Source organism: Poromitra crassiceps (assembly GCF_964638095.1).
Source record: "Poromitra crassiceps genome assembly, chromosome: 14".
NCBI lineage: Eukaryota > Metazoa > Chordata > Actinopteri > Beryciformes > Melamphaidae > Poromitra > Poromitra crassiceps.
Genome location: NC_139633.1, coordinates 43,049,586 through 43,077,103, shown reverse-complemented (window position 1 = coordinate 43,077,103; position 27,518 = coordinate 43,049,586). Strand labels below are relative to the sequence as shown.

At 44.7% G+C, this 27,518-nt stretch overlaps 1 protein-coding gene across 3 annotated transcripts in view; it reads right to left on the bottom strand.

Moving 5' to 3' along the window:
• Nucleotides 1-27,518, bottom strand: part of cul9 (cullin 9) — a 162,890-nt gene that overhangs the window by 120,550 nt on the left and 14,822 nt on the right. For all 3 annotated transcript variants that reach the window (XM_083650545.1, XM_083650546.1, XM_083650547.1), the window contains exons 3-10: nucleotides 25,995-26,241; nucleotides 25,635-25,875; nucleotides 17,328-17,482; nucleotides 15,290-15,574; nucleotides 12,935-13,114; nucleotides 12,313-12,423; nucleotides 8,232-8,373; nucleotides 7,179-7,369 (exon numbers count right to left, since the gene is read on the bottom strand). In XM_083650545.1, coding sequence (XP_083506671.1) covers nucleotides 7,179-7,369; nucleotides 8,232-8,373; nucleotides 12,313-12,423; nucleotides 12,935-13,114; nucleotides 15,290-15,574; nucleotides 17,328-17,482; nucleotides 25,635-25,875; nucleotides 25,995-26,241 — 1,552 coding nt within the window. The remainder of the gene's footprint in view (nucleotides 1-7,178; nucleotides 7,370-8,231; nucleotides 8,374-12,312; nucleotides 12,424-12,934; nucleotides 13,115-15,289; nucleotides 15,575-17,327; nucleotides 17,483-25,634; nucleotides 25,876-25,994; nucleotides 26,242-27,518) is intronic.

Here is a 27,518-nt window from a genome sequence, read left to right as displayed (position 1 = left end):
ACCCTCTATTATTTTGTTACTGTAGTGAGTCTGTGTTAGTTTCTTAACTCATTGAATGCCATGGACGTCCTTCGACGTCCAATTAAATAGTGACGTAGAGTGCCACGGACGTCCTTCGACGTCCAATGCGTTTTTTGACGGTGGGACGTCGATCAAAGCCTTCCGCAGCTCCTGTACAACTATAGTAGCTATTGGAGGTCTATAACCTATTTTACAGAACCCTTAGGTGGCGACAGTGCTCTCCAGATTACAGAAATGTCAGGAATACACTGCCTGAAATAGCCTTGATGAAAGAGAACCCGCTCATGCTGCAATCCAGAGCCATGTAGATTGTTCTGGCTGGCAGCCAGTGGCTGCAACTGACGGTGCGTGCGAACACAGTCAATCCGCGCACACAACTGAGTCCTTCTGCCTCTGTCTGTCTGTCAGCATAGTTTCTCCACATGATTAGCCGCTAGAAAAGCAGCAGCGCGACACTGAAAAGCCAAACCTTTCACTGCAGTCCGCGTGTGGCTTCTCCATGTTGCGCTGCCTGGGAGGCGGCGCTTCCCAGGCTTCCTAGACGCTTGGTGCGAGGCTGTGTGTTACTAGTGTGGGGAGGAGTTTTCAGCTGAGGGGGGGGAGGGGGGGTGGGGCACGCAGGGCAGGACACAACTACACCACATCACTACATCAGAAAATATTACCGTATCTAGAGTCAGTGAATGTGCTTGAAATGCTGCATTTCACAAAAGGCTGAATATCTCAGCTTATAATTTGAAATGCCTGAAAACGCTGAAAACAACCTATCTTCTCCGGCTCATAACTAAAGAACGGAAAATGGTATCAATAAACTTTTTTTTGCTGATGATACAATAGAGTCTCCTTGTTCTTTTTGCGTGTTCGGTGTTTACATAGTAATATCACACAATATTCTGTGGGCCTCGAGAAATCACTGAAAACGCTCTGAAAACTCTGGCACTGGGAGCGTCCGTTCTCCAAAAGTGGCTGGCACTCAATGAGTTAAAAGTATAAGTCCACAGCTTTATCTTGATAATATGCCCAAGTCTCCACTAGATTGAACACACACACACACACACACACACCACTTTGCTTAATGTTAATAGTGTGAGTATTTTCAATTAATATTGCAGTTGGATGAACTGAAGAAAATGCATTTTAACAATGGGTCGTGTTATTCAATATTTTGACACCAAGATTTTCCATTTGACTGCAAATGTATATCGGTTCCAAAATATCGGTTATCGGTCTGCTTGACTCGCGATAATCGGTATCGGCCATGAAAAAACCATATCGGTCGACCCCTACTCCTGAGGCACCACTGATTGTACAGTTCCTGCAGTTCTGGTAGCTCACATCCTGTTACGTGCTGGGCCGCGCGCCTCACTCTTCTTAGCACCCTGAGGGTCCATGGTGGTACAGTTCCCGTAGCAGCCAGTCAGCAGGCTTTCAATGGTGCCTCTGTAGAAGTCCCTGAGGATTTTTGGCCTTAGCCCAAATTTCTTCAGGCGTCTGAGTCTGTGTAGTCGCTGTTGGGCCTTTTTGACAACAGTGGCGGTGTGGCTGGCCCATGTCAGGTCCTGGTGGATGTTGACTCCCAGGTACTTGAAGCTGTCCACCTTTTCCACCACTGTGCCATTGATGGTGATTGGGGGGGGGGGGGGTGCGCCCCCCCCTCCTGTAGTCTACAATGATCTCCTTGGTCTTGGAGACGTTTAGAGAGAGGTGGTTGTCCTGGCACCATTGTTCCAGGCCCTCCACCTCCTTTCTGTAGGCCGTCTCGTCGCTCCTGGAGATCAGTATCAAAGTGGGACACTAGAGGGCAGCAGCGCACAACTACCTAGATGCAGCCAGCATGCAGCAAATCGTGACTAACAGACACCACCGGCCCTAGGCGACGACGACGATGACAATGATGAAGGACATGATGCTAAAATAGAATCATGACGGATTACTTAATGGAATGCTATATAATGATACAACTTTTATCATTATATTCACAAGTTTTCTGGTGAAACCGTGGGCGCTTCCATGACACCTCCCTCCCTGTTTCCAGCTGCCGGTTGCCTGTTTCCGCCCAGGACCGTTCATAGCGAAAGACTGAAAATAATCATAATAATTGTTGTGACTTTGTACCTACCTATGTCTTGTAATGAAGCCCCCCAGCATAATAATTTCACACGTGCATAATTGTACAACGGAGTGACAATATTTTGAATCTTGAAAGAGAGAGACCGCTAAATCAATGACCAAATATAACAGTTCCGGTTTGGACGTTTAGCCTTCAAAATAAAAGTGGCCGCTATGCAACCACATACTATTTTTAGCAATTTCGGCTAAAATAAGCCCATACAGTACCAGTGAATTGACATTCACCTCGTTTTTGTAAAATATCGCCGCTATGCAACCACACAACGCTACTATTGTTAGCCATTTTTCGGATAAAATAAGCCATCCATTCCCACTCTTTGACAGTGGTGCGCACTAGCTCCTTGCTAGTGAAAAAATGTAAACAGGAAGTCGACAAAAGGCTACCGCTGAGAATCATGGGAAAGGTAAGTCCAAGAAAAAGGTAAATAGCATTCCATTAAAGGGCCCATATTTTGCTTAGTGTATTATTATTGTATTGTTGGCCTCCACTAGAGTAGCTTATTGCATCATTCATAGTTAAAAAAAACTCATTGTTTATCTTGTACTGGCTTTCACGGCCCCCTTCAGTTCACCCTCTGTCTGAAACGCTCTGTTTTAGTCTTCTTCTGCATTTTGCTGCGGCAGGGAATTTTAGTCTTCTTCTGCGTTTTGCTGAGGCAGGGAATGTCTGTCTGTCTAGATAGATAGATAGATAGATAGAAAGATAGATAGATAGATAGATAGATAGATATGCATAACAGAAACAGACAGGCGATCTCTGCTTTGGCTACTAAATTTGGTAGTTGTAAAACAATTATATCAACGAGCAACGGATTGTCAAAACGGGCCAGGGCTGTGCCGGGACATTTCCTTTCGGCGGCTGGCCGATCAGGGCATCACTTACCGCGGCCGCCGTAACGTCATGCCCCGGGGTCCACCCGCTATGTGTGGGGGTGGGAGAGGTAGGTTTAGGGTTAGGGGCTGGGAGAGGTTAGCTCCAGCCGGCCCACCAACACGCTGCACGCCGCCTCGCTCAGCTGGTTCTGCTTGTGAGCTATCGGCATTGCAGGCTGTCCGCACTGCGAGCTGTCGGCACATCATTCAAGCCACAACAACAGCTAACGTAGCGTTAGCTAATTAGTTAACTTCCCAAATGCTTGTGACTAATAGCTGGGCCTCTCCTAGCAAAGGCTACACGGACCAAACAAAAATGAGGACTTGGAGAAGTCAGCAAGTTGGACTAACATTACAAGTTCTGAACATGTGTGCCTTCGTCATTCCAGCTATTATGTTCATTATGTTAGATGAAAGGCAGCTCTGCTAGGCTATATATAGCAAGCGCTAATGTTACTTAACGCTTCCTAGCACAGCAGGTTGGTTCGCAGTACAACCGATGCTGGAATGAGACATACTTTCAGAACTTACCACTTCAGTCCTACATCCTTGCTCACTTCCAAGTCGTCTCCTTGCTTTTGCGGTCCTGAATCCGTTGAGAATTCCATGAGACTACTGGTGTGTGCGCGAGCCAGTCTGACAGCCAGGTTGGCAAGGCAACAAGTACTAGCTGACGTCACCTAGACCAGTGGCTCTCGCACAAATCCCGTACCATCTCGTGTCTCGTGTACACTTTCACCTATTTATTTGAAGCTTAGCCCACGTTTAATCTGACCATCCAAGATTGTAACAGCATATATATGATACAAAATTAAGAAGTGCATAATAGGGCCCCTTTAAGGGCCTGTGTCCACCTAGCGTCTTTTTCCGACTGTTAAACGCTGGGAGTGCGCTGGGGAGCGCTGATCACAAGGAAGCACTCTGAAACTAACGTTAGTTCAGTGCGGTAGTAGCTTGATAGCTGACAGCTAGCAAGCTAACAACAAGGCTACATTATTAAAAGCAGTAAGCACAACACTCACCAGAAATATTAAGTGTTTAGCCAATCTGCTCCCACAATTGAGCCTTTCTGTCTCTGTTGCGATAGTTTCTCCATATGATTAGTTGCCAGAAAAGGAGCACCCGACACCAGCGTCTTTCTGAAAAGTTAAATTATTCTCAGCTGGAAGCGCTGGGAGCCGGCGCACAAAAACGGCGGAGCGCTCTGAAAATAGACGCTGGGCGCAGCGCACTTTCTCTACACGTCCGTGTGCGCCGGCAAACGCTCTCCCCCCATTGGAAACAACTGAAAAAAGACGCTGGACCTGAGGAAAAGACGCTAGGTGGACACAGGCCCTAAGTCATACGTCATGATAAAAGTGATAGGAGGAATTAATGAATGATTTATGAAGTCGCTGTGGTGCCGTAATACCATCTGGCTCTGCAGCTGCAATGCACGTTCACATTAACAACAGGACAGCTGAGCTCTACATGAGACCGGCTGTCAGGCTACTACAGCAAAGAGCCAGGCGACTGAAGCAGGGGCTGTCAGGCTACTACAGCAAAGAGCCAGGCGACTGAAGCAGGGGCTGTCAGGCTACTACAGCAAAGAGCCAGGCGACTGAAGCAGGGGCTGTCACTACCAGCAAAGAGCCAGGCGACTGAAGCAGGGGCTGTCACTACCAGCAAAGAGCCAGGCGACTGAAGCAGGGGCTGTCAGGCTACTACAGCAAAGAGCCAGGCGACTGAAGCAGGGGCTGTCAGGCTACTACAGCAAAGAGCCAGGCGACTGAAGCAGGGGCTGTCAGGCTACTACAGCAAAGAGCCAGGCGACTGAAGCAGGGGCTGTCAGGCTACTACAGCAAAGAGCCAGGCGACTGAAGCAGGGGCTGGCAGGCTACTACAGCAAAGAGCCAGGCGACTGAAGCAGGGGCTGTCAGGCTACTACAGCAAAGAGCCAGGCGACTGAAGCAGGGGCTGTCAGGCTACTACAGCAAAGAGCCAGGCGACTGAAGCAGGGGCTGGCAGGCTACTACAGCAAAGAGCCAGGCGACTGAAGCAGGGGCTGTCAGGCTACTACAGCAAAGAGCCAGGCGACTGAAGCAGGGGCTGTCAGGCTACTACAGCAAAGAGCCAGGCGACTGAAGCAGGGGCTGTTCACTACCAGCAAAGAGCCAGGCGACTGAAGCAGGGGCTGTCAGGCTACTACAGCAAAGAGCCAGGCGACTGAAGCAGGGGCTGTCACTACCAGCAAAGAGCCAGGCAACTGAAGCAGGGGCTGTTCACTACCAGCAAAGAGCCAGGCGACTGAAGCAGGGGCTGTTCACTACCAGCAAAGAGCCAGGCGACTGAAGCAGGGGCTGTTCACTACCAGCAATAATGAACGGCGCAAAACAGATAGTGTTCACGTTACAGATCCTGACACAACAACATGTGTATGTTGAATTTAACTAGCTGGCAGAAAACTGACAGAATTACTGGCGGATATAATGTTAGATTCACGTGGGCTCAGTTTTGAACCTAATTAAGGAGAGATACTACAGCAGCAGCAGCTGCTGTGTGTAATGTTGCCCCTTTCGGAACGGTTCGTCTGCATGGAGCGACTTGAACTTTCACTTTGGAAACAGGCGAGTTAAATTCATAGTTGAAGACTTGTACTCACTTTGGGTCAGGGCCGGAAATTAGAGCCCGCCACCCGCCAATGGCGGGCATATTTTAGCTTTGGCGAGTGACATAAAAGGGCTGTCCGCCACGTGGCGGGTAACAAAATAGTCGTGTAAAATAATTAAAACTGCGGTGTGTTTTGGTCTTACGACAGTCGCCTTTATTGCAGCAACCAAACTCTCCTTGCGCGTCATCTCCGGCCTCATTTTTTGCTTGTTTTGGCCGACGTCACATCCGCTACTCTTCTGTCCTGACTGGCCGTGGCCATCTGCATTCTGCAGCGCCTGCTTGCACTGCAGGGAGCTAACGTTACGCCGGTCCGCCTGCTATACTGTAGCTAACGTTAGCTTGATATAACATTAAACGGGTTACAATGTGGAACCATATCGAGGGAGTAAGCCGGCCGCTAAAAAGAAAACCCACCGCAGCTTTCTCCGACGAAAAGGATGAAGTGGCAGCGAGAGCGGGACCACCTAACAAAAGAAAGTTTCGAGAGGAGTGAAAGTTTGGTGATAGCGGTGTTTCAAGAGACTGGCTATAGTATGATGAAGAAAAATAGAAACAACACGTTTGTCATCGGTAGTAAATCAATGAAGCTGGAAGCCGTTCGTGACCATGAACAGAGCCAGTGTCATACAGTATATGGCTGCAAAGAGAAGTAGAGAGAGGGTGAGGGGTCTGAGGAGTTATGTTTACAAAACCTTCAAATTTACTTCTGTTCTGTTAAATCCTGCAAAGAGGGTAGAGAGTGAGGATTATGTTTAACATTAGGTTACAATTTAAGCTCAAGATTGACTTGACATGTATTGATTAATCAATCAACAATCAATATATTAAAATAATTTGCTTCAAATTTTACTCTGGCCTCTTATTTAAGTGTGTATTCTTCAACGTAATACCTTATCTACTTGAAATGTACTGAAGAAAATGTATATATATGGATATGTGACACAAAAATGCGTTTATTTTTTTTGGCCGGTAAGAAATATGCTTGGCGGGTAGATTTTGTCCATCTACCCGCCACTGGCCGGTGGGTCAAAAAGTTAATTTCGGGCCCTGCTTTGGGTTGAAAATAGGACAGAACGTGATGTTTATTCTTTGTTGTTTCACAACAACACAACCGACTTCTCATGTGCGGGGGACGCGCTGGCGGCATTAAACAAGTGCACCCAGTTCAGAGACGCAGTAGGAGGAGGAGGGGGTGGGGAGGTGTGTCCCCCGCGCGTCACGGTGAGTGGACTTGGCCTTTTTTATGATTAAAACTCACAGCTATTTTTAGGCGGCGCAACCGCTTCTATAAGTGACTTTGTCCATATGAGCATGAGAGTTCACCTGAGAGTTCACCTGGAAGGGGTTATGGTGTATGTTATGCGTTATGTTCTTGGAAGATGTATGATGTGATCACCTATGTTCCTGAAACATGTACTGACTGTGAAAACAAATTTCCTGTCGAAATAAATAAAGCTATCCATCCATCTATCTATCTATTATCTATCTATCTATCTTCCTACCTGGTCGTCGAGGCTCTGCAGTAGGATGGCGTTGACCTGGTTCTGCTGTGTAGGCTCTAGCTTCTTGATGAAGAAGAGGACCTCCCACCACTCTGCCCGGGTCAGGCAGCCCGCCTCGCCCTGCACACCCTCCGACAGGTAGGGCAGCGAGTACAGCCCGCCCGGAGGCTTGGAGAAGAACGTCTGGCTCACTGCACGAGAAGGAGACAACACTTCCCTCAGGGTTCCCAAACCTTTTCAAGGATCCATAATAGAATGTCCATGTAATGTGAGGCAGTGACTCTGAATCAACTACATGTAGGGTTTTCCTTCACCGTTAGTTCAGGGGTTCCGAACCTTTTTTGGCTTGTGACCCCACTTTGACGTCACAAAAATCTAGGGAACCCAGACATTCAAATTTCGGTACAACGTTGGTAATATCATCAGTGACATCATTGAAATCATCAATGATGTCACATGTAACAGTATGCCGACTTTCCCCCCCCCTCCGAATTCTGACTTTAATCTGAGAATTCTGACTTTAATCTCAGAATTCTGACATTAAACTCAGAACTCAAACTCAGAAATAGTTTTCACATGTGGCCCTAATAAATGTGCTATCGTAAGTGGCTTTGGATAAAAGTAGGGCTGACCCAAATGCTTCGAAACTTCAACCGATGCCATTGGTAATCGATTTCATCAGCATTCGTTTTTCTTCTTAAATGTATTTTATATAGTAATCCAACATTATTTGTTATGCATCAATATTAATTATTATTACTTCTTCTCTCAGACAAGGATATTGTGCCTCACAGCTCTCATCTGTAATTTATTTGATGTGTTTATTGCACTTTTTTTAAACCAAGTCATTTAAATAAAAAGGGAAATCCTTGAAGTCAGATTTTTCTCCTCACCTCTCATTGTTACTACGTCCCCCACACCCCCATCGAGGCTTCAAATCTATTCGAATACTTGCCACTGAAGCTTCGAAGGCCAAAAATGGTATTCGGGGACAGCCCTAGATAAAAGCTTCTGCTAAATGACAAAATGTAGTACAGCTGTGTAGTTTGTTACCGGATGTGAGTTTGAGCGTCTCGGACAGGGAGGATGCTTTCTCCTGCGTCTCCTTCTCCGCCTGGCTGCTGCTGCCATTCCCAAGGATCTCCACCATGTGCCAGTGGACCCAGTAGGTTCTGGACAAGGCATTCCAGTAGACCTGGACACAGAGGGTACAGCACTCAGTCCTACTCTAATCCACCCGCTGAACTAGCTTTAGTAGAGCGGATAAGCACAATAATTGTGCACTTTTAGAAAGAAACGTGAAATTTCACACATAGTGAGGGAATCCCATAAGGTTTATTTTCAGATGGGGAGGGAAGTCAGATTTGACCAAAATTCCAAGATGGCCACCATTTTCCCGGCTCTAATGTACAAATGTGCTTATAACAATTGTGCACTTCTTAAAAAAAAGCATGACATTTCTCACATAGTGAGTGAATACCATAAGGCTTATTGTCAGATGCGGAGTGAAGGCGGATTTTTTTATTTAATTTTTTTATTTAACCTTTATTTAACCAGGTCGGTCCCATTGAGATACAAAGACCTCTTTTTCAAGGGAAGCCTGGCCAAGATAGCAGCATAAAAGAAATAAAGTTAGAACATTAAAACAAACAAATACATGAGAAGCATGACATTTCTCACATAGTGAGTGAATACCATAAGGTTTATTTTCAGATGTGGAGGGGAAATTGACCAAAATTCCAAGATGGCCACCATTTCCCCGGGTCTAAGCCATACCAATTTATTGGAAAATGCTTTGGGATTCAACACATTACCATTGCTTCCTATCATCAGAAATAGTTGCCAGATTTGTCTCTAGTCGCTTTTGAGAAATAAAGTTGCGAAGAGGGTCTGAAAAGTCGCTAAGACTAGCAACAAAGTCGATAAGTTGGCAACACTGGTGTATGCAAATTAATCTATAGACCAATATGTGTAACCGGTCAAAAATATTCTTGTGGTTGTAGTCGAGCTGAAATGGCATTTCCAGGGTATTAACTTCCTTATTGTGACGTATTTTAGAGTGGAATGTTGTGTGTAGGGCTGCCACAAATGATTATTTTGATAGTCAAGTAGTCACCGATTATTTTAACGATTAGTCAACTAATCGGATCATAAATTGCAGCTTATCGCACAATTACTCAATCGCTCTGATTTAGCTAGCATCAGCTTCTAAATTAAGCTTCAAGTTGTTTTAAGCATGTGCCAACTAAAAATAAAGACAATTAAGATGATAATTCACTAATATATATATATATATATATATATATATATATATATATATATATATATATATATATATATATATATATATATGTGTTGGAGGCAAGGTTTATTTAAACTTAAAAATATATATAAAGTATATTTATAACAATAACATGCTCGCTCACTCACTCACACATGCACACAACAGTGTTTCCCTGAGGATCAATCTGGTGCACTCTGAGAGCTACCCCCATGTATTTTCACATGATCAAATCTGGCCCCCATTCAAAAAGGTTTGGACACCCTTGCCATATACAGTCTCATATCACAATATTGATATAAAATCAATATATTGCCCACCCGTAATATTGAGTGCCAGAATCAACCTCCCAATGATGCAATTTGCATAAAAATATTAGATTTAATTGATTATCATTCACTGCTTTCAACGTCTTTCTGATATAAATGTTTTATTTTTACAACCAGATCACCCTATGAAATAAACAGCGTCATGACTCAATAACGTTACTTGGCAGAGGGTCGCTCGTACTGAGCACATGTCCTCGTCAAACTGACGGTGAAAAATGTTTGCCGTCACAAAATAAAAATCGTTTGACGACTTATTTGAGGGAGTGTAATTATGTTATCGATCACATTTGCTACCTGTTGCTCTATGAAGTCGCGATGTTTGTCGGCGTTTGGTCAGCTCCCTTCACCAGCTCGCCTCCGCACTTTTAAACATTGTTTACAGACAGGCGATGTAGTGTCCATTAGGGCTGGCACGGATCAGAAAACCCACGGGTCGGATCGCGTGACGGATTTTGAGCCACGGATCACGGATTTTTCAGATCAGCAAAAAAAAAAATAATCATTGATTTTTTAAATACTATTATAACCATTTGTTGCCCTGCACAGCTCAAAAAATATTTTTTTCTCATAAGTGACACAATTTATGCTTTTACGCTGAAGGCAGAACAACCCAACTTCCTGTTTTAGCGTGGCGCTGCTATGCCTAACTTCCTGGCTGTTGCTTGCTAACCTGCAGTCACTTGACACGGGTACAGACCGGGTGAGTCAGGAAACATAACGTTGATGCTACATTAAGCTACTCGGTGGCCCCACGTGTTTTTTTGTTGTTATGTGTCCTAAAGGCAACATTTGACCTTCTGGTGTTAACGTGTTCGTGTAAAGTGTGCGCGCGCGCGTGTGTGTGTCTGTGTGTGCATTGTGGCTCTTGTTATCTTGTGCAGCCCGCAACACGCTGCTCGCATTCCTGTGCTTTTTCAGAGGTGTTGAAATAAGTTTGCTGTGATGCTGTCTTTAGTAGCCACTAGCAGCGGGGACAGCGGGGAGAAGGGATGAGGAAGCTCACTTGCGCTTGCCATGACGATGCCTGTCTGTGTCTGGCTGCGCTGTAGGCGTTCTCATACACTAACGTTAAACGTTAAATCAAACGAAAAAGGGGGGGGGGGGGTTCCGCGGACCATGGACACACTGTCACATGCATGTAAAGTTACATTATTTCTTTTAAAAGCACGCAAATTATTTTTAACTCAGTGTAATTGAACATCATGAAAACACATCTATTCACATCCACCTACTGTAAGACTAATACTTTTCAAGGGTCTTGATTTTCCCTAAATTGAATTCCCAACTTTCAAGACTTTTCAAGACCCCGCGGATAGGATACCCTGATACATCAGGGCCCCCCAAATAGTGGCCCGCGCTGGAATTACAAAAATATATATATTTTTTATTTTACAGTGCACCTGAACGCAACATGCAAGATAAGCGCTGCTCTCCGTATTGACCTGGCTATGAGCCCCTCCCCCTCTGACTGAAATGTTACAACTTCTATCGTAACATTTCAGTCTGGATTCTGGAATATTTTGCAATCATCTTGATGAAATCAGGCTAAATGTAATGTAAGAAATTACTGTTCAACACTTAATAAGTGTCCAAATGTTCATGTCATTCTGGCCAATACTCTACTTCTGTTACAACATTTCAGTCTGGAATATGGAATATTTTTCAATAATCTTGATGACTAAAAGGCTAAAAGTAATCTCATGTGTAAGAAATGACTGTTCTACAATGAGGAAGGTTGTAGTAAAAATTTAAATCATTAACTTTTGGATTTATTTAGCTTCACTGCATTTTTGTTCTTGTGTGACCCTCAACACAGGCTTTGAGAATCCCGGCCCACTTACTGATACTTATGCTAAATTAACACACTCATATTCTGGTTTATTTCAAGAAAAACATTTTGGATAGTGGAAATTCTAATTGGCTGGTAACTTTAGAATCTAGCAGCCACATTGGCAGGTGGTCAAAAAAGTTAATTTCAAGCCCTGCAGGGAGAGCAGGTGGAGGCATAGGAGAAAAGGATCAAATATCTGCGGTTAAGACTGAATAATGACATCACAACTGTTATTCCTCTAAATCTGGCTTCAAATGCCCCAAATTCTTCGCTGCCCCCCCAGCCCTCGGCTGTTAGCAAAATGTGGCCCTTCGTGAAAAGTAATTAGGGACACCTGCTGTACATGTTTGACCCTTTGCCCTCCATGGAAAAATCAGTTAGTTAACGTTAGCTCTGTGTTAGCACCATACAGTTGCCGGAGAATGACAGTTGGAGATTGCCGGATAAAACTGTGTAGTACATGCTGACATAGGCACACTGTAGATTTCGTTTTGAATGAAGACATTTTTTGAAGAAATTTTGATATAAAATTCCAACGAAATTGGATTTCTCTGATTTGTTTTAGCATACATTGTTAAATAGGTGCACTCTATGACCAGGGATGTGATCTAAAATAGTTATTTACCGGTAATAGATATTTTTCATTCCAGCTCATCTTTAACTTTAAATTGACATCCCAAGTCCAGACCTCACCTGTACAGGTGGGGAGCCGTCATTGCTGTAGCGGAAGTCTCCCTGGTCTCCGGCGCTGACCTCCTCGTAGTCCTCCAGCATGCGGACCAGCATGCCGCTGGTCAGGTTGTCCTGGACGTAGGGTTGTCAAAAGTATTGATAGTATCCATACGTATCAATACTAAACATTTTGAAATTGATACAATACTCATTTGCAACAGGTACTATTGATAAGTATCAATACTAAACCTTTTAAACTGAAAATACTCATTTGCATTTTTTATCGATACCAGCAGTGCTTTCTCTTAATGAAAAATCAAACATACTACTGATTTTTCACTCCCTATCATTATCTGTTGCTTCAACAAGGTGTGTTCTGCTGATGACTAGAGCAGCCTGGGTAATCTGCTGCGTTCTGACTACTAGTGTAAGTAGTGCTGTGTAAGTACAAAGTTTTTAATGAGTCTTATCAGGCAAAGATTATGGAGAAGCTTGTGTCTGTTCCGTCCATCTGTCTTCCTTCATTTTTATCCCTCTTGACATGTCACCCCCCAGCCTGTGGTATCAAAAAAGGTATGGAGTAGCGATATTTTCCTGGGTATCGTATTGAAGTAGACATTCTAGTATCCTGACACAACCCTACCTGGACATAGTCCACGTAGGCGGAGCGGGAGCTGAAGTCTGCGCGCGTCTTGAAGCCGTTCGTCTTCTTGGGCGTGGACGTGACGACGGCCTGTGGTGCAGCGGCGGTGGCCAGGGCGAGCGGCGAGGCGGAGAAGCGAGGCTGGAAGATGGACCTGATGACGGGCCGCCATGACAAGTCCTGACAATCCCCACACGCCCCAGAGAGAGAGAGAGAGAGAGAGAGAGAGAGAGATAGAGAGAGAGAGAGAGAGAGACGTAACTCAAAAACACATAATTTTTGCTCCAATGCAAATGTAAACAAACACATAACCGGCTTAAAAATATATTTATTTAACACTCAATGAACAGAAAGAACATGAAAATGAACAAATATCTGACACACAACGCTGACCAGGGATTCCATTACTTTTGGCCGATATCACGTGTCATGCAGTGAGCCTGCAGATTAAAATGTCAACGGCCAAAGCGGCCAGTTGGAAATATGCCAAATAAATAAATTAATTAATTAAAAGCATATTAACTCATTGAGTGCCAAGGACGAGTATGTTCGTCAATTGGTTTAGTAACGTAGAGTGCCAAGGACGAGTATGTTCGTCAATTGCGTTTTTTGACGGTGGGACGTGGATCAATGCCTAATACATCTCCTGTAAAATTTTGGGGCATGTTGAATGTGTATAACCTATTTTACCGACCCATTAGGTGGCGACAGTGCTCTCCAGATTAGAGAAAGTTGAGTAAAAACAGCAGAAAAAGCCGTGATGAAACCATTCTCATGAGAATGCTTTGGCTTTTCGCTGTCGCGCTGGGAGCCGGCGCACAACGGTGGGGGGCTCCGAAAATAGACTCTGGGTGCAGCACACTTTGAAGACGCAGCTTCATCCCAGCTCACAACCGAAACCCCAGAAACGAGCGAGGCGAGCCCGATCCAGACTCCCCCGACGAGCGGCGGCCATCCAAATGTGGATCCGCAAGCAGCAGAGACTCGCCTGACAAGCAGCAGAGCGAGCAAAGCCACCAGAGACACACCCACGGAGGAGGAGTTTGCAGTAGAGGGGGGGTGGGGGCGCTGTTATATTGAAGGAAATTACTGTTCAGATGTTTCAGGTCAGAAAATATTAGTTTCAGAGTCAGTGATTTGCTTGAAATGCTTAATTTCACAAAAGGCTCAATATCTCAGCTTTCTAGATGGAAACGCCTGTTTCTGCTGTTTTTGACCCATCTTCTCCGGCTGATAACTAAAGAACGGAAAATGATATCAATAAACTTTTTTTTGCTGCTGATACAATAGAGTCTCGTCGTTCTTTGTGCGTGTTCGGTGTTAACATAGTAATATCACACAATATTCTGTGGGCCTCGAGAAATCACTGAAAAGGCTCTGAAACTCTGGCACTGGGAGCGTCCGTTCTCCAAAAGTGGCTGGCACTCAATGAGTTAAATAGCCTAATCTTGTCTGACCTAAATAAAATCATTAATAGCATATTAAATATCCTAATACTGCATGACCTATAAGATATGTTGCTAGGCCCACCGGCGCGGACTCAAGCTGATTACCGCATTACCGCATGCAAATGAGCAGAGACGCAGATAATTAGAATAGTAGAATTGCAACAGCGCTAAAACAAGGGCCAAGTAATGCGCACAATAGCCTTCTTACATTAGTGGCAACTAAAGCACAAATGGCTCTCCAGTAGGCTACCAAACGTGATTCTGGAACGAAATGCAGTCAGGCAATAAGCACGAGCAAACAAGCGATCGATTAATTGATTGATTCGCCCGACATAGGCTGTCAATTCTGTTACTCGAAAAGAAGACAACTTTTAACTTAGTTTGACAACTGCTTTATAGGCGACGGCGACCGCTGCCATGTTCACCACGAACGTCATGTGCAACCCACAATAACGGCCCCCCCGGTCTCCCCAGCTCTGCTGACCCGATCATGCTCAGAGACTCGGACTATGTTTTATAAATGTCATAAAATAAATCGACCTACCAACAAAAATAGCCTATGCGCCAACCCCAACTCCCCCCCCCCGCCCCCCACCAGTACTTTATGATTGGATCCGCCTGTTGACGTCAATGAGCGCTCAGTTTTGGAGCCATAAGCACCGCCCACTTCAAATCCTGCCTCAAGAAAATGTGTAAAAAGGGAAATGGCGATATTTAGGATTTGGGTTGAAACTAATGTCTCAAACTTTTTGAGGCTTACAATTAGTCACATAAGACCCTAAATTACATAGTTAGAAGGTTTTTGTGGATTTCGGTTTCCAGGGTCTTTAAATATATTCAAGTAAGCCGAATCTCTGACTCGAGAACTCTTACTTTAATTTATTCTACAGCAGTCACTAACTGTTACCTGCTCCTCTGCGGCCCCGGCCCCCGAGCTGTGGGGCGGCTGGCGGTTGCGGTCCCAGCCCATGACCTTCACCAGCTCTGAGATCAGGTTAGCCATCGCCATGGTGAACTCAAACTCCCTCTGCTCCCTCTGCATGCGCTCGGTCTGTTCCCTCTGCTGGGCGGGGCCACAGGAGGGGGAGAGGCCGACATCTGACTCCGCCCCCCCTGGCGTGTTGAGCTTGTCCATCAGAGACGTGACGCACAGGTAACGCTTCACCAGAGAGAACAGCAGCTTCCCGGGGATCTGCACACACACACCAGAGACGCTCACAAGTCAAATCTCAAGTCTTTGAGCTAGAGTCCAAGTCAAGTATCAGGTGTTTGAGCTAGAGCAGTGGTTCTCAAATGGGGGTCCATGGCACTTTGCAAGGGGGTCCGTGTAAAGTTTTCAGGAAAATAAAAATAAAAACTTTTTTTGTGTGCAAAAGCTTCATAGTTCAACGAAAATATTTTATGCTTTAAATCTAAAATGGTTCATGGATTACATTCTAATCTAACAAACCTATCAATTTAAAAGTCATGCACGTCACCGTGGAAACAATTAAGCTTAGCCTAAAATCACAAATCAGAATGAGGGGGTCCCCAGTATATTTTCTATCTTGTAAGGGGTCCTTGGCTGAAAAACATTTGAGAACCTCTGAGCTAGAGTATAAGTCAAGTCTCAAGTCTTTGAGCTAGAGTTAGTGCTGCACGATTTTGGGTAAAGGTGCGATTAGCGATTATGGTGGACAATATTGCGATTTGCGATTGTGATTGCGATATAATAAACAAATGGTATCTAGGGATGAGTTTTTGACTGTATGATAACCTTGGACAAAAATACCACGGTTTCACATATCACAGACTAAAATACATGAAATATATTACAATTTAAAATATATTAAAACTACGGTAAATAAATAAAACAATTTGAAATAAAATTATCTTTACAAAAAAATCAAAAAAATTGAGACATTTGCCTGTCCCAAACATGTAAAAAAGAAACAGAAAAATAGAAACTGCGCTGTGTTACAGCACATAGAAGATGGCTCAGACTGCAAAGTTAGTTACATGTCTGTCCAGTAATACAATGATACACCCCGTTTATTTATTTTGTAGCGACAGATGGCCTTCAAACGCCACACTCACGTGACGCTTCTTGAGAGAGGTGAGGTAACGTGCATCTGCAGACTTTACCAAGGGACCGTGAAGGCATCATGTGACAGGCTAGTTAAAAGTCTGGATGTGCTGCTGCAAGCAGCTGCGACAGTGTTTTGCTGCTATCAACCTTGTTAATCTCGCTATATTCTTCATCACAGCGGGTCATTACCCACTTAACTGTGCACTTAATCGTGCACTAGTTCTGCATAAGCACCTGCAGCTCTCTCCTTATTTTACTGACGTTCTCACTAATCACACGGCTGTTTACATGCGTTTCTGAACGGCTAGCTAGTTATTAGCATAGCTTGCTGTTAACGATCATGGATGTTCTCTCTCTCCCTCTCGGTAAGATGTAACCTTGCCTCGCATAACATTACTTATTTGCGGGAGTGCATGGGAGAAGTCTCCTGCTAGTGTTGATGCCCAGTGTGATGGCAGAGAAACGTGTGTTTGCTGCGTCGCGTGTAACGTTTAGAGGCGCACACACACACACACACACTCAAAAAGACGTGAAAATAATAATAATAATCGCACACTTTTGCGGGTATGTAATCGCACGTGGTGACATCGCGATTGCGATTAGATTAATTGTGCAGAACTAGCTAGAGTCCAAGTCAAGTCTCAAGTCTTTGAGCTAGAGTCCAAGTCAAGTCTCAAGTCTCTTATGGATGAGGGTTCTATCATCTGCTGGGGGCCATCTGGTCTGCTTAGAACACTGCATAGATACAACTAAGGAACTCAAAGCATGTACTGTAATCCTCACTCCTTTATCTATTAGAATACAGTATCAGCATAGGTTAGCTGACGTTATTACAGATATTAACATTCCCTTCATGTTAATGCATGTGCGTGGGTACCTGGGGCAGGTGAATGCCCTCAAAGCAGATGCCGTGCTCCTCGGAGGAGGTGGTCTCAGCAAACAGCTCCAGCAGAGTGTAGCGGTTATCAAAGTCCATGTGCTGCTCGATCCCGTCCTGCTGACTGAGAGACAGCAGCACGTACGCCCGACTCCCTGTCACACACACACAGAGACAGACTGAGAGACAGCAGCACGTACGCCCGACTCCCTGTCACACACACAGAGACAGACTGAGAGACAGCAGCACGTACGCCCAACTCCCTGTCACACACACACAGAGACAGACTGAGAGACAGCAGCACGTACGCCCGACTCCCTGTCACACACACACAGAGACAGACTGAGAGACAGCAGCACGTACGCCCGACTCCCTGTCACACACACACAGAGACACACTGAGAGACAGCAGCACGTACGCCCGACTCCCTGTCACACACACACAGAGACAGACTGAGAGACAGCAGCACGTACGCCCGACTCCCTGTCACACACACACAGAGACACACTGAGAGACAGCAGCACGTACGCCCGACTCCCTGTCACACACACACAGAGACAGACGATGAGGCCTAAAAAAAAAAATTGTTTGGTTCCGGTTTCCGACCGACCCTGTCCATTTACGTGCGACCCAAATTTATTTTATGGGCTTGTTGATTTGACGGTGGCGCTAAGGGGCGGGGTTTGCCACTGCGCGAAGGTGCTTTTCGCTACGGACACTTTAAAACGAAAATGGCAGGGAGCATGACGGACATGTGCTTTTGGCTCATTTCCACCACATATACTGTAACAGCACAGTACAGCTCTACTCGACCTGGTCTTACTCGTCTCTACTTGATATAGACTCTGTTTCCATAGCAAGTTTACTCACCTCCGCCCACACCTGGGGCCGGTTGCACCAACTGGTCTTAACTATGCCTGGTCGTAACTCCTACGTCGGTCTTAGTTAAGACCATGGATTTACGCCTGTTGCACCAACACGGCTTACTCTGGTCTTAACTACGCTGGTCGTAGCAATGCGCGTTCATGTGAATTGTCGGGGAATGCCCTCTGATTGGCCCACATGTGCCTCGCGCCGTCACCCACTACTGTATGTGCGTCACTACACCCTCCCTCCTCCCACCCCCCTCCTCCTGTGGAAGCCCCGGGGGAAAATGGCGGCGGCGATTAGTGTCAGGGAGTCTGAATGAAATTGAATGTAACGTTCCCAATTCTATGTATTACATTCTAAAAAAGTAACGGCAACATTTGGGAAGGCTAAGCCACACAACTACCGTAGTTAGATATAATCTAACGTCGTGCTTTCAAAGACGGCGAACTGGCGGTGTTACGACGATGACGGTCAAAAAGGTCTCCGCGGAGATCTCTGCTACGCCTCCTCCTGACGAGGCGTAGGAGTTACGCCTGGTCTTAGTGAAAATAAGGCTTGTGTCGTCTTGGTGCAACCGGCGTAGCTGTTAGGTCGTAAAGTTACGACCAACTTAGCTTAAGACCAGTGTAAGACCAGTTGGTGCAACCGGCCCCTGGTCGTCATAGCGCGATCTGCCCTCCGCCCATAGCCGAAGTAGGCTATAACGTATAACGTTAAAATTAAATCCATACACGGAACTTTTAAACTGGAATACTGGTGCCTCTAAATGACCTACACTACAGTGTACATGGGCAAATGTGAGAATCGGCCAGGAGAATGGATATCACTTGTTGTTACTCAAACTCACATGCATGCACTGCGCGGTGGACGGGAGTCACGCTACGGGGAGAAGTGAAGCCACTTCCTCGGCGGCAACTCACCAGGCAAGACCGCAGGTTCGCTAAACCCCCGCCTGCGGCCTAGCGGAGGCGACGTTACACGCAACTACAAAGGGCTTCCCGAGGAGCTGACTTTTTCTCTCTCAAAACAATTGAAAATAGGGATGCACCGATATGAAAATTTTGGCCGATGCCGATAACCGATATTAACATTGCTGTTATGGCCGATAACCGATATTTACCGATGTCGATATGATCTGTATAAAAACACATTTTGATGATCATCACATTTTGTACATACTGAAAAACACATGTTAACACTGAATTTGAAAAAGTTATGCATTTCTTTATTTGCAAAGCCTTTGGAAAAGCCCATAAATCATAGATTTACTGCATTATTTCATATCAATGTGAAGAATTTGGCTGATAATGATAACCGATATTAACATTGCAACATCTGACCGATACCGATATGACCGATATGTTAAAAAATGACTAACATCGGCCGATACCGATATGATTGCCGATATATCGTGCATCCCTAATTGAAAACCACCGTCATGTTAAAGCTGAGCAAGGAGATCGATTTTAATTCACCAGAGCCGAAGGCAGCAACACAAAAGACTGATGGAAATAACAGAAGAGAGGGTAAGCCCCACTAAACTGGTATCCAGCATTGACAGTAGATGAGGTAAACACGATTCTGCCTGACCAATCAGTCGTCTGCAGTGTTTTCACGTCACGGTATGGTACCAGGTTCACAGCGCTGGAACCTCAACATTTGTGTCGCTTTTCTGCCCATGCAGCACTAGCGTGCCAACCAAAATTGTGAGATTGGGGTTAAAATCATTTGAAAACATGCTTCAGGAAGTTAAACAGTGCCCTTGGCCCCTTGTATATTCATATCAGCAGCCGGCAAAGTGGACAGAGCTGACAAATGGACGGATATCGCCAGTGATGTGGTGTCGACCCTTACTCAGCAGCTTGGTAACATTAAAGCATTCATTGACTTAAATATTTTGTTCATATAAAAACGTGTGTAGAGCACAGTGGTACATGAGTACATGTAGGCTATGTTATGAAAAAAGTATCCATCGCTGCTGTAATTTTAAGGAAAATAAAAATATATATATATTTCCTATCTATCCCTTGCTGCCACTGGAAAAAAAAAAAAAATCCCTACCAACCTATCACCTCAACTGACAACCAACAGGAACCAAACTTTTTTTTTTTTTTTTTTAGGCCTGACCGAGAGGTAGAGAGCAGGTAGGCCTGACTCCCTGTCACACACAGAGACAGACTGTAGGCCTGACTCCCTGTCACACACACACACACACACACACACACACACACACACACAGACTGTAGGCCTGACTCCCTGTCACACACACAGACAGACTGTAGGCCTGACTCCCTGTCACACACACACACACAGACAGACTGTAGGCCTGACTCCCTGTCACACACACACACAGAGACAGACTGTAGGCCTGACTCCCTGTCACACACACACACAGACTGTAGGCCTGACTCACTGTCACACACACACAGACATACTGTAGGCCTGACTCCCTGTCACACACACACACAGACTGTAGGCCTGACTCCCTGTCACACACACACACAGACTGTAGGCCTGACTCCCTGTCACACACACACACACACAGACAGACTGTAGGCCTGACTCCCTGTCACACACACAGACAGACTGTAGGCCTGACTCCCTGTCACACACACACACAGACTGTAGGCCTGACTCCCTGTCACACACACACACAGACTGTAGGCCTGACTCCCTGTCACACACACACACAGACTGTAGGCCTGACTCCCTGTCACACACACACACAGACTGTAGGCCTGACTCCCTGTCTCACACACACACACACAGACAGACTGTAGGCCCGAATCCCTGTCACACACACACACAGACAGTCTGTAGGCCTGACTCCCTGTCACACACACACAGACTGTAGGCCTGACTCCCTGTCACACACACACACAGACAGACTGTAGGCCTGACTCCCTGTCACACACACACACAGACAGACTGTAGGCCTGACTCCCTGTCACACACACACACAGACAGACTGTAGGCCTGACCCCCTGTCACACACACACACAGACAGACTGTAGGCCTGACTCCCTGTCACACACACACACACAGACTGTAGGCCTGACTCCCTGTCACACACACAGACTGTAGGCCTGACTCCCTGTCACACACACACACAGACTGTAGGCCTGACTCCCTGTCACACACACACACAGACTGTAGGCCTGACTCCCTGTCACACACACACACAGACTGTAGGCCTGACTCCCTGTCACACACACACACAGACTGTAGGCCTGACTCCCTGTCACACACACACACACAGACTGACGATGATGGTATTGATGGAAGCCTTTGCATTATGTGACATTAGTAATGTCACATAATGCAACACTAGATCTCACCTGCAATTACCACACATCGCCATAGGTGTCACCCAAGAGAACAAAACTGAAATCTCAGAGATTATCACTTTAAACTCAGAACTAAAAAATATATATTAAAAAAAATCGCGAGTGACCCTAATCATCTTCGGTAGTAAAAAGGATGCGCGATACCCGACTATCCCGCGTCGAATGAGCTGTATTCGAAAGCCGTTGTAAAATACTCTATAAACACACACCTGTGACCATATCACAGTATCACTGTGCCATGTTAGCTAAAGCAGAGACCTTTGAATTGTCCCCTCTGCCTGTAACAAAGTTGGTCAGCCTCAAAACACCACTCAGTGCAGTGGCGTAACTTGCACTGTATCGGCGTATCTGATGACGTGCGAAGGCTTGAAGGACTACATAGCTTGGCGGAAGAACAATTATTTGCTATCAATATTGCTTTTTTTTGTTGCTCAAACCTGAGCAGGTAGGCTACATGTAGCTCAAACCTGAGCAGGTAGGCTACATGTAGCTCAAACCTGAGCAGGTAGGCTACATGTAGCTCAAACCTGAGCAGGTAGGCTATATGTAGCAACCCTTTTATAAAAGCAATAAGCCCCATGAGGCAGTGGTTTACAGTGATTTTACAACGGCTAAGAGGTAGGGTTGTCAAAATTATCGATAGTATCGAAAAAGTCAATACTAAAAATTTGAAACGGATACAATACTCATTTGCAACAGGTATCGATAGTATCGATAAGTATCAATACTAAACATTTTAAACTGATACAATACTAATTTGCAACAGTATCAATATTAGGGCTGTGAATCTTCACTGACCTCACGATTCGATTACGATTCAGAGGGCTACGATTCGATTACGATTATCGATGCATCTTAAATCGATGCATCACTTTTTTCCGCAATACATGATTTATTTTTTCTCACTTTCTTTTTTCTCACTGTGTGGCTACTTTTAAAATAAAAGTGCATTTGGAATTGCATTGTGTTATGATCCATAATTAAAATAAACAACTACATGTAGTGTGTATATAACCCCCCCTCTGCTTGTATACGTTTACTGTGTATATAACCCCCCTCTGTTTGTATATGTTTACTGTGTATATAACCCCCCTCTGTTTGTATATGTTTACTGTGTATATAACCCCCCTCTGCTTGTATAAGTTTACTGTGTATATAACCCCCTCTGTTTGTATGTTTACTGTGTATATAACCCCCCTCTGTTTGTATATGTTTACTGTGTATATAACCCCCCTCTGTTTGTATATGTTTACTGTGTATATAACCCCCCTCTGCTTGTATATGTTTACTGTGTATATAACCCCCCTCTGCTTGTATATGTTTACTGTGTATATAACCCCCCTCTGTTTGTATATGTTTACTGTGTATATAACCCCCTCTGCTTGTATAAGTTTACTGTGTATATAACCCCCCTCTGTTTGTATATGTTTACTGTGTATATAACCCCCCTCTGCTTGTATATGTTTACTGTGTATATAACCCCCCTCTGTTTGTATATGTTTACTGTGTATATAACCCCCTCTGCTTGTATATGTTTACTGTGTATATAACCCCCCTCTGTTTGTATATGTTTACTGTGTATATAACCCCCCCTCTGCTTGTATATGTTTACTGTGTATATAACCCCCCTCTGCTTGTATATGTTTACTGTGTATATAACCCCCCTCTGCTTGTATATGTTTACTGTGTATATAACCCCCCTCTGCTTGTATATGTTTACTGTGTATATAACCCCCCTCTGTTTGTATATGTTTACTGTGTATATAACCCCCTCTGCTTGTATATGTTTACTGTGTATATAACCCCCCTCTGCTTGTATATGTTTACTGTGTATATAACCCCCCTCTGCTTGTATATGTTTACTGTGTATATAACCCCCCTCTGCTTGTATATGTTTACTGTGTATATAACCCCCCTCTGTTTGTATATGTTTACTGTGTATATAACCCCCCTCTGCTTGTATATGTTTACTGTGTATATAACCCCCCTCTGCTTGTATATGTTTACTGTGTATATAACCCCCCTCTGCTTGTATATGTTTACTGTGGATATAATCCCCCCTCTGCTTGTATATGTTCACTGTGGGGGGGAAATGCACACCACACACACACACAACTTGAAATACATTTTACTGAGTAATATCTGTGCAATATCTGACCCAAAGCCTCCTTCACATTGAACGGTAAAGAACTGGTAAATACTGTGCAATACCTGATACCTGATTGTTTACAGCATGTATACAGCTTATTTATACGTAGCTAGTTTATTTAAGCATATATACATTCATATATACTGTACATACAGTCCTTCCATACACATATTCAAAAATAGGCGCTTTTGTTTATACACCTATTATTGTTGAATTGTATATAGCAGTTCATGTAAATGTTTAACTATCTTTTGCTTGTTACTCTTGCCCGTCTCAGACTGTTCTTTTGAGTGAGAGCACATTGAGAGCTAATGCAAACCGGAGCCAATTTCCTTGTATGTGACATACTTGGCCAATAAAGCCGATTCTGATTCTAGTATTTGGGAATGTTACCATTTCTCCCACTTTCCCAGAGTCAGATACAAATAAATGCCTTGCCTTCAGACATACCTTTTTTTAATAGTCAGAAATCTTGTCTCAATTGTTGAGATCCATTGGGATCAAATAACATAATCATGACCCCATAGGTAGGGTTGTGCGATGTCACTAAATTATCCATCGTGATTAATCCACAGTGAACCATCGTGCTCCATGATGGCATCGTCATTGGCGGGGGGAATAATTAATAATTTATGAAGTCGCTGCGGTGCAGTAATGCCATTCATTGCAATGCGTTCATTAACAACTGGACAGCTGAGCTCTTCGCGGAGACCAGCGGACTTCGATAGGCTACTATTAGCCTCTGTGCTAACAGCACAGAGCCAGGCGACTGATTGAAGCAGTGGCTCTCACTACCAGCAATTTGAACGGCGCAAATAACAAAACGTTAATGTTACAGGTCCTCACCAACAATGTGTGTGTGTTGAATTTAACTAGCTGGCAGTAAACTGACTGAATTACTGGCTGATATAACGTTAGATTCACGTGGGCTTTTGAACCTAATGAGAGCGATTTGACGAGGAGAGTTGAGAGAGAAACACAGCTGCTGCTGTAGCCTCAACGCGAGACTGATCAGTCATTCAGACTGATGAGTCTCGCGTTGAGGCTGCTGCTGTGAGCGACTTCAACTTTCACTTTGGAAACAGGCGAGTTAAATTCACAGTTGAAGACTTGTACTCACTTTGGGTTGAAAACAGGAAAGAATGTGAAGTTTCTCCTTTGTCTTAAAAGTTTTCACAACAAAATAACTGACTTCTCATGCGCGGGGGACGCCCCGGCGACATTAAACAAGCGCTCCCAGTGCAGAGAAGCACTAGAGCGGAGGAGAGGGAGGGGAGGCTTCTCTGAGTCTGAACTGGGCGCGCTCGTTTAATGCCGCCGGCGCGTCCCCCACGCGTCACGTTAAGTGGACTTGGTATTTTTTATTATTAAAACGGCACAAATTTATTTTCGAACAGATAATTAATCACGATGATCCGATGTAGAAGGCTCAGAGGTTGATGGGGGGTCGACCAATCACGATGGTCGATGCCATCGTCCATCGTGCCAACCCTACCCATAGGCATCTAAGAATTCACAAACGGGGGAAGGGGGGGCTTTGTCCCTACGTTGAGGGGAGGCCCACAGCCTCAAACTTTGAAAACCCCTGATCTACATCCTCCCTATCAGTCAGATTCTCCTAATCTACATCCTCCCAATCAGATCTACATCCTCCCTATCAGATCTACATCCTCCCAATCAGATCTACATCCTCCCAATCAGAGCTACATCCTCCCTATCAGATCTACATCCTCCCTATCAGATCTACATCCTCCCTATCAGATCTACATCCTCCCTATCAGATCTACATCCTCCCTATCAGTCAGATTCTCTGCAACTTCAACCTTGACTTCCACTGCTGCTATGCCCATGTTGACACCCAGATCTACCTCAGCACCAACTCCCCCACGAGGTCAGTGTGTGCAGCATGTGTGTGTGTGTGTGTGTGTGTGTGTGTGTTACCTGCGTCGTGGGAGGCCAGTGCGCGCAGCATCTTGCCTGCGCTGCGTCGCGTGCTGCGCTCCTTGTTGCACAGCAGCTCCATCAGCAGGTCCAGGGCACCCGTCTCTTTGAACACGCCCACCAGAGAGCCGATGCTGGCGTAGGCGCTCAGCACGTGGATGATGTGCGTGATGCTGATGGAAAACTCACTCTTCTTCCCCATCTGCTTCCTGGCACGCCGCACCAGGTTCTTCACGTCCTCCTACAATCAATCAATCAATCAATGACAAAACGTCAAGAGGTAAAAAATTTACTTCGAGATTTAGAATTCACTCAGGTTGTAAAGATGGGTTTTTAGTTTACGTTTAAAAGTATGGTTACCTTCATTTCGGACAGCCCCGCCTCATCGAAGGTGGCGTCTGTGGGGAACTCTCCAGGGGTGCGCGGGCCCCCGCTCGCGGCTCCAGCCTGGTCTTCGTCATGCTGGCCGGGCAGCAGGGGGCGCTGGCTGTCCGTCTTCCTCTTGCCCAGCAGGGTGGGGCAGTTAGCATACACGTCCTCTGTCGACATCCACATCAGAATGTTCTCTGTCTTATTCTCCCCCGACGTCGACCCCCCTCCTCCGGAGCTACAGGTGGACAAATACATTTACGCCTCAATAACAACGATATATTTTTAATTGAATTTAAAACTTCAAATGTTTGTTAAAAAAGAATGCGGATGATTGATGTTTTTCATGTAATTTTTTTCTAATTGGAAAGTCATGTTCTGTATTTATTGCCTCCAAATCCTCTTATTTCACTCAATGAGCTTTTATTTGTTTGTGCCCTCTTAACTAGGGATGGGGGCGATCCGATCCGATATCGATAGCCGATATTGGCACTAATTCAATTTTTTTTTTTTGCAATTGGCCGTAATTTGCCCATGTATAATAGTATCCTTCTTTGCCTTGTATATTTTCTTAATTTTGTCTGCTTTTTGCAAGGTATATTTAAAAAAAATATTTAATTGGCCAAATCTTTGCCTATACTGTATATTTAAGAAAAATATTGGTATCGGCATATATCGGTATTGGCAGATATCCAAATTCAGGTATCGGAATCGGATCGGAAGTCAAAAAATGTGGATCGGTGCATCCCTACTCTTAACACTGGGGACTCGACGTGACCTCGACATATAGTGACTTGACTACAACACTCTCTATGATATAATAAGGATATGAGCCGCTGCGTGGCAGAAAATGAGCTATTTACCCTAAATGTACGCTATGCAGGTGCCCCCTACGGCCTCTGTTTCAGGCTGTTGCGCGGGCCGTTCTAGCTCTATAATGCTTTATTTTAAGAACATTCTGTTCAGCTGACTTGTAAAACACAAATCCAGCTGGAAATAAGGTCCAGGTTGTAAAAAAAAAAACAGAATTCATTGTTCCCCATGGTCAGAAAAAGTCAACATGGTGGAGAGGCAGAAACACAGCAGGCTAACTTTGCTCATAACAGAGCTACTTCATAGAAACACACAAGTTGAATTCACTTGAACACATTGTACTCACATTGGGTTGAAAATAGGAAAGAATGGATAGTTTCGTCTTTGTCAAAGTTTTCACAACAGTAAAGTGTCTGTGCTTGTCGTTTGAATGTGCGTTTGTTTAAAGTCGCTCAGTGTCCCAGTTGAGTTTGCTGTGTTTAATAGGGATGCACGATATATTGGTATCATCAATCATATTGGTATCGGCAGATGTTCATTTTTTAACATATCGGCATCTGTCCGATGTTGCAATGTTAATATCGGTTATCTGTATCAGCCAAAATGTTCCCATTGAGAGGAAAATCTTTGATAAATCTATGATTTATGGGCTTTTCCAAAAGTTTTGGAAATAAAGAAATGCATAACCTTTTCAAATTCAGT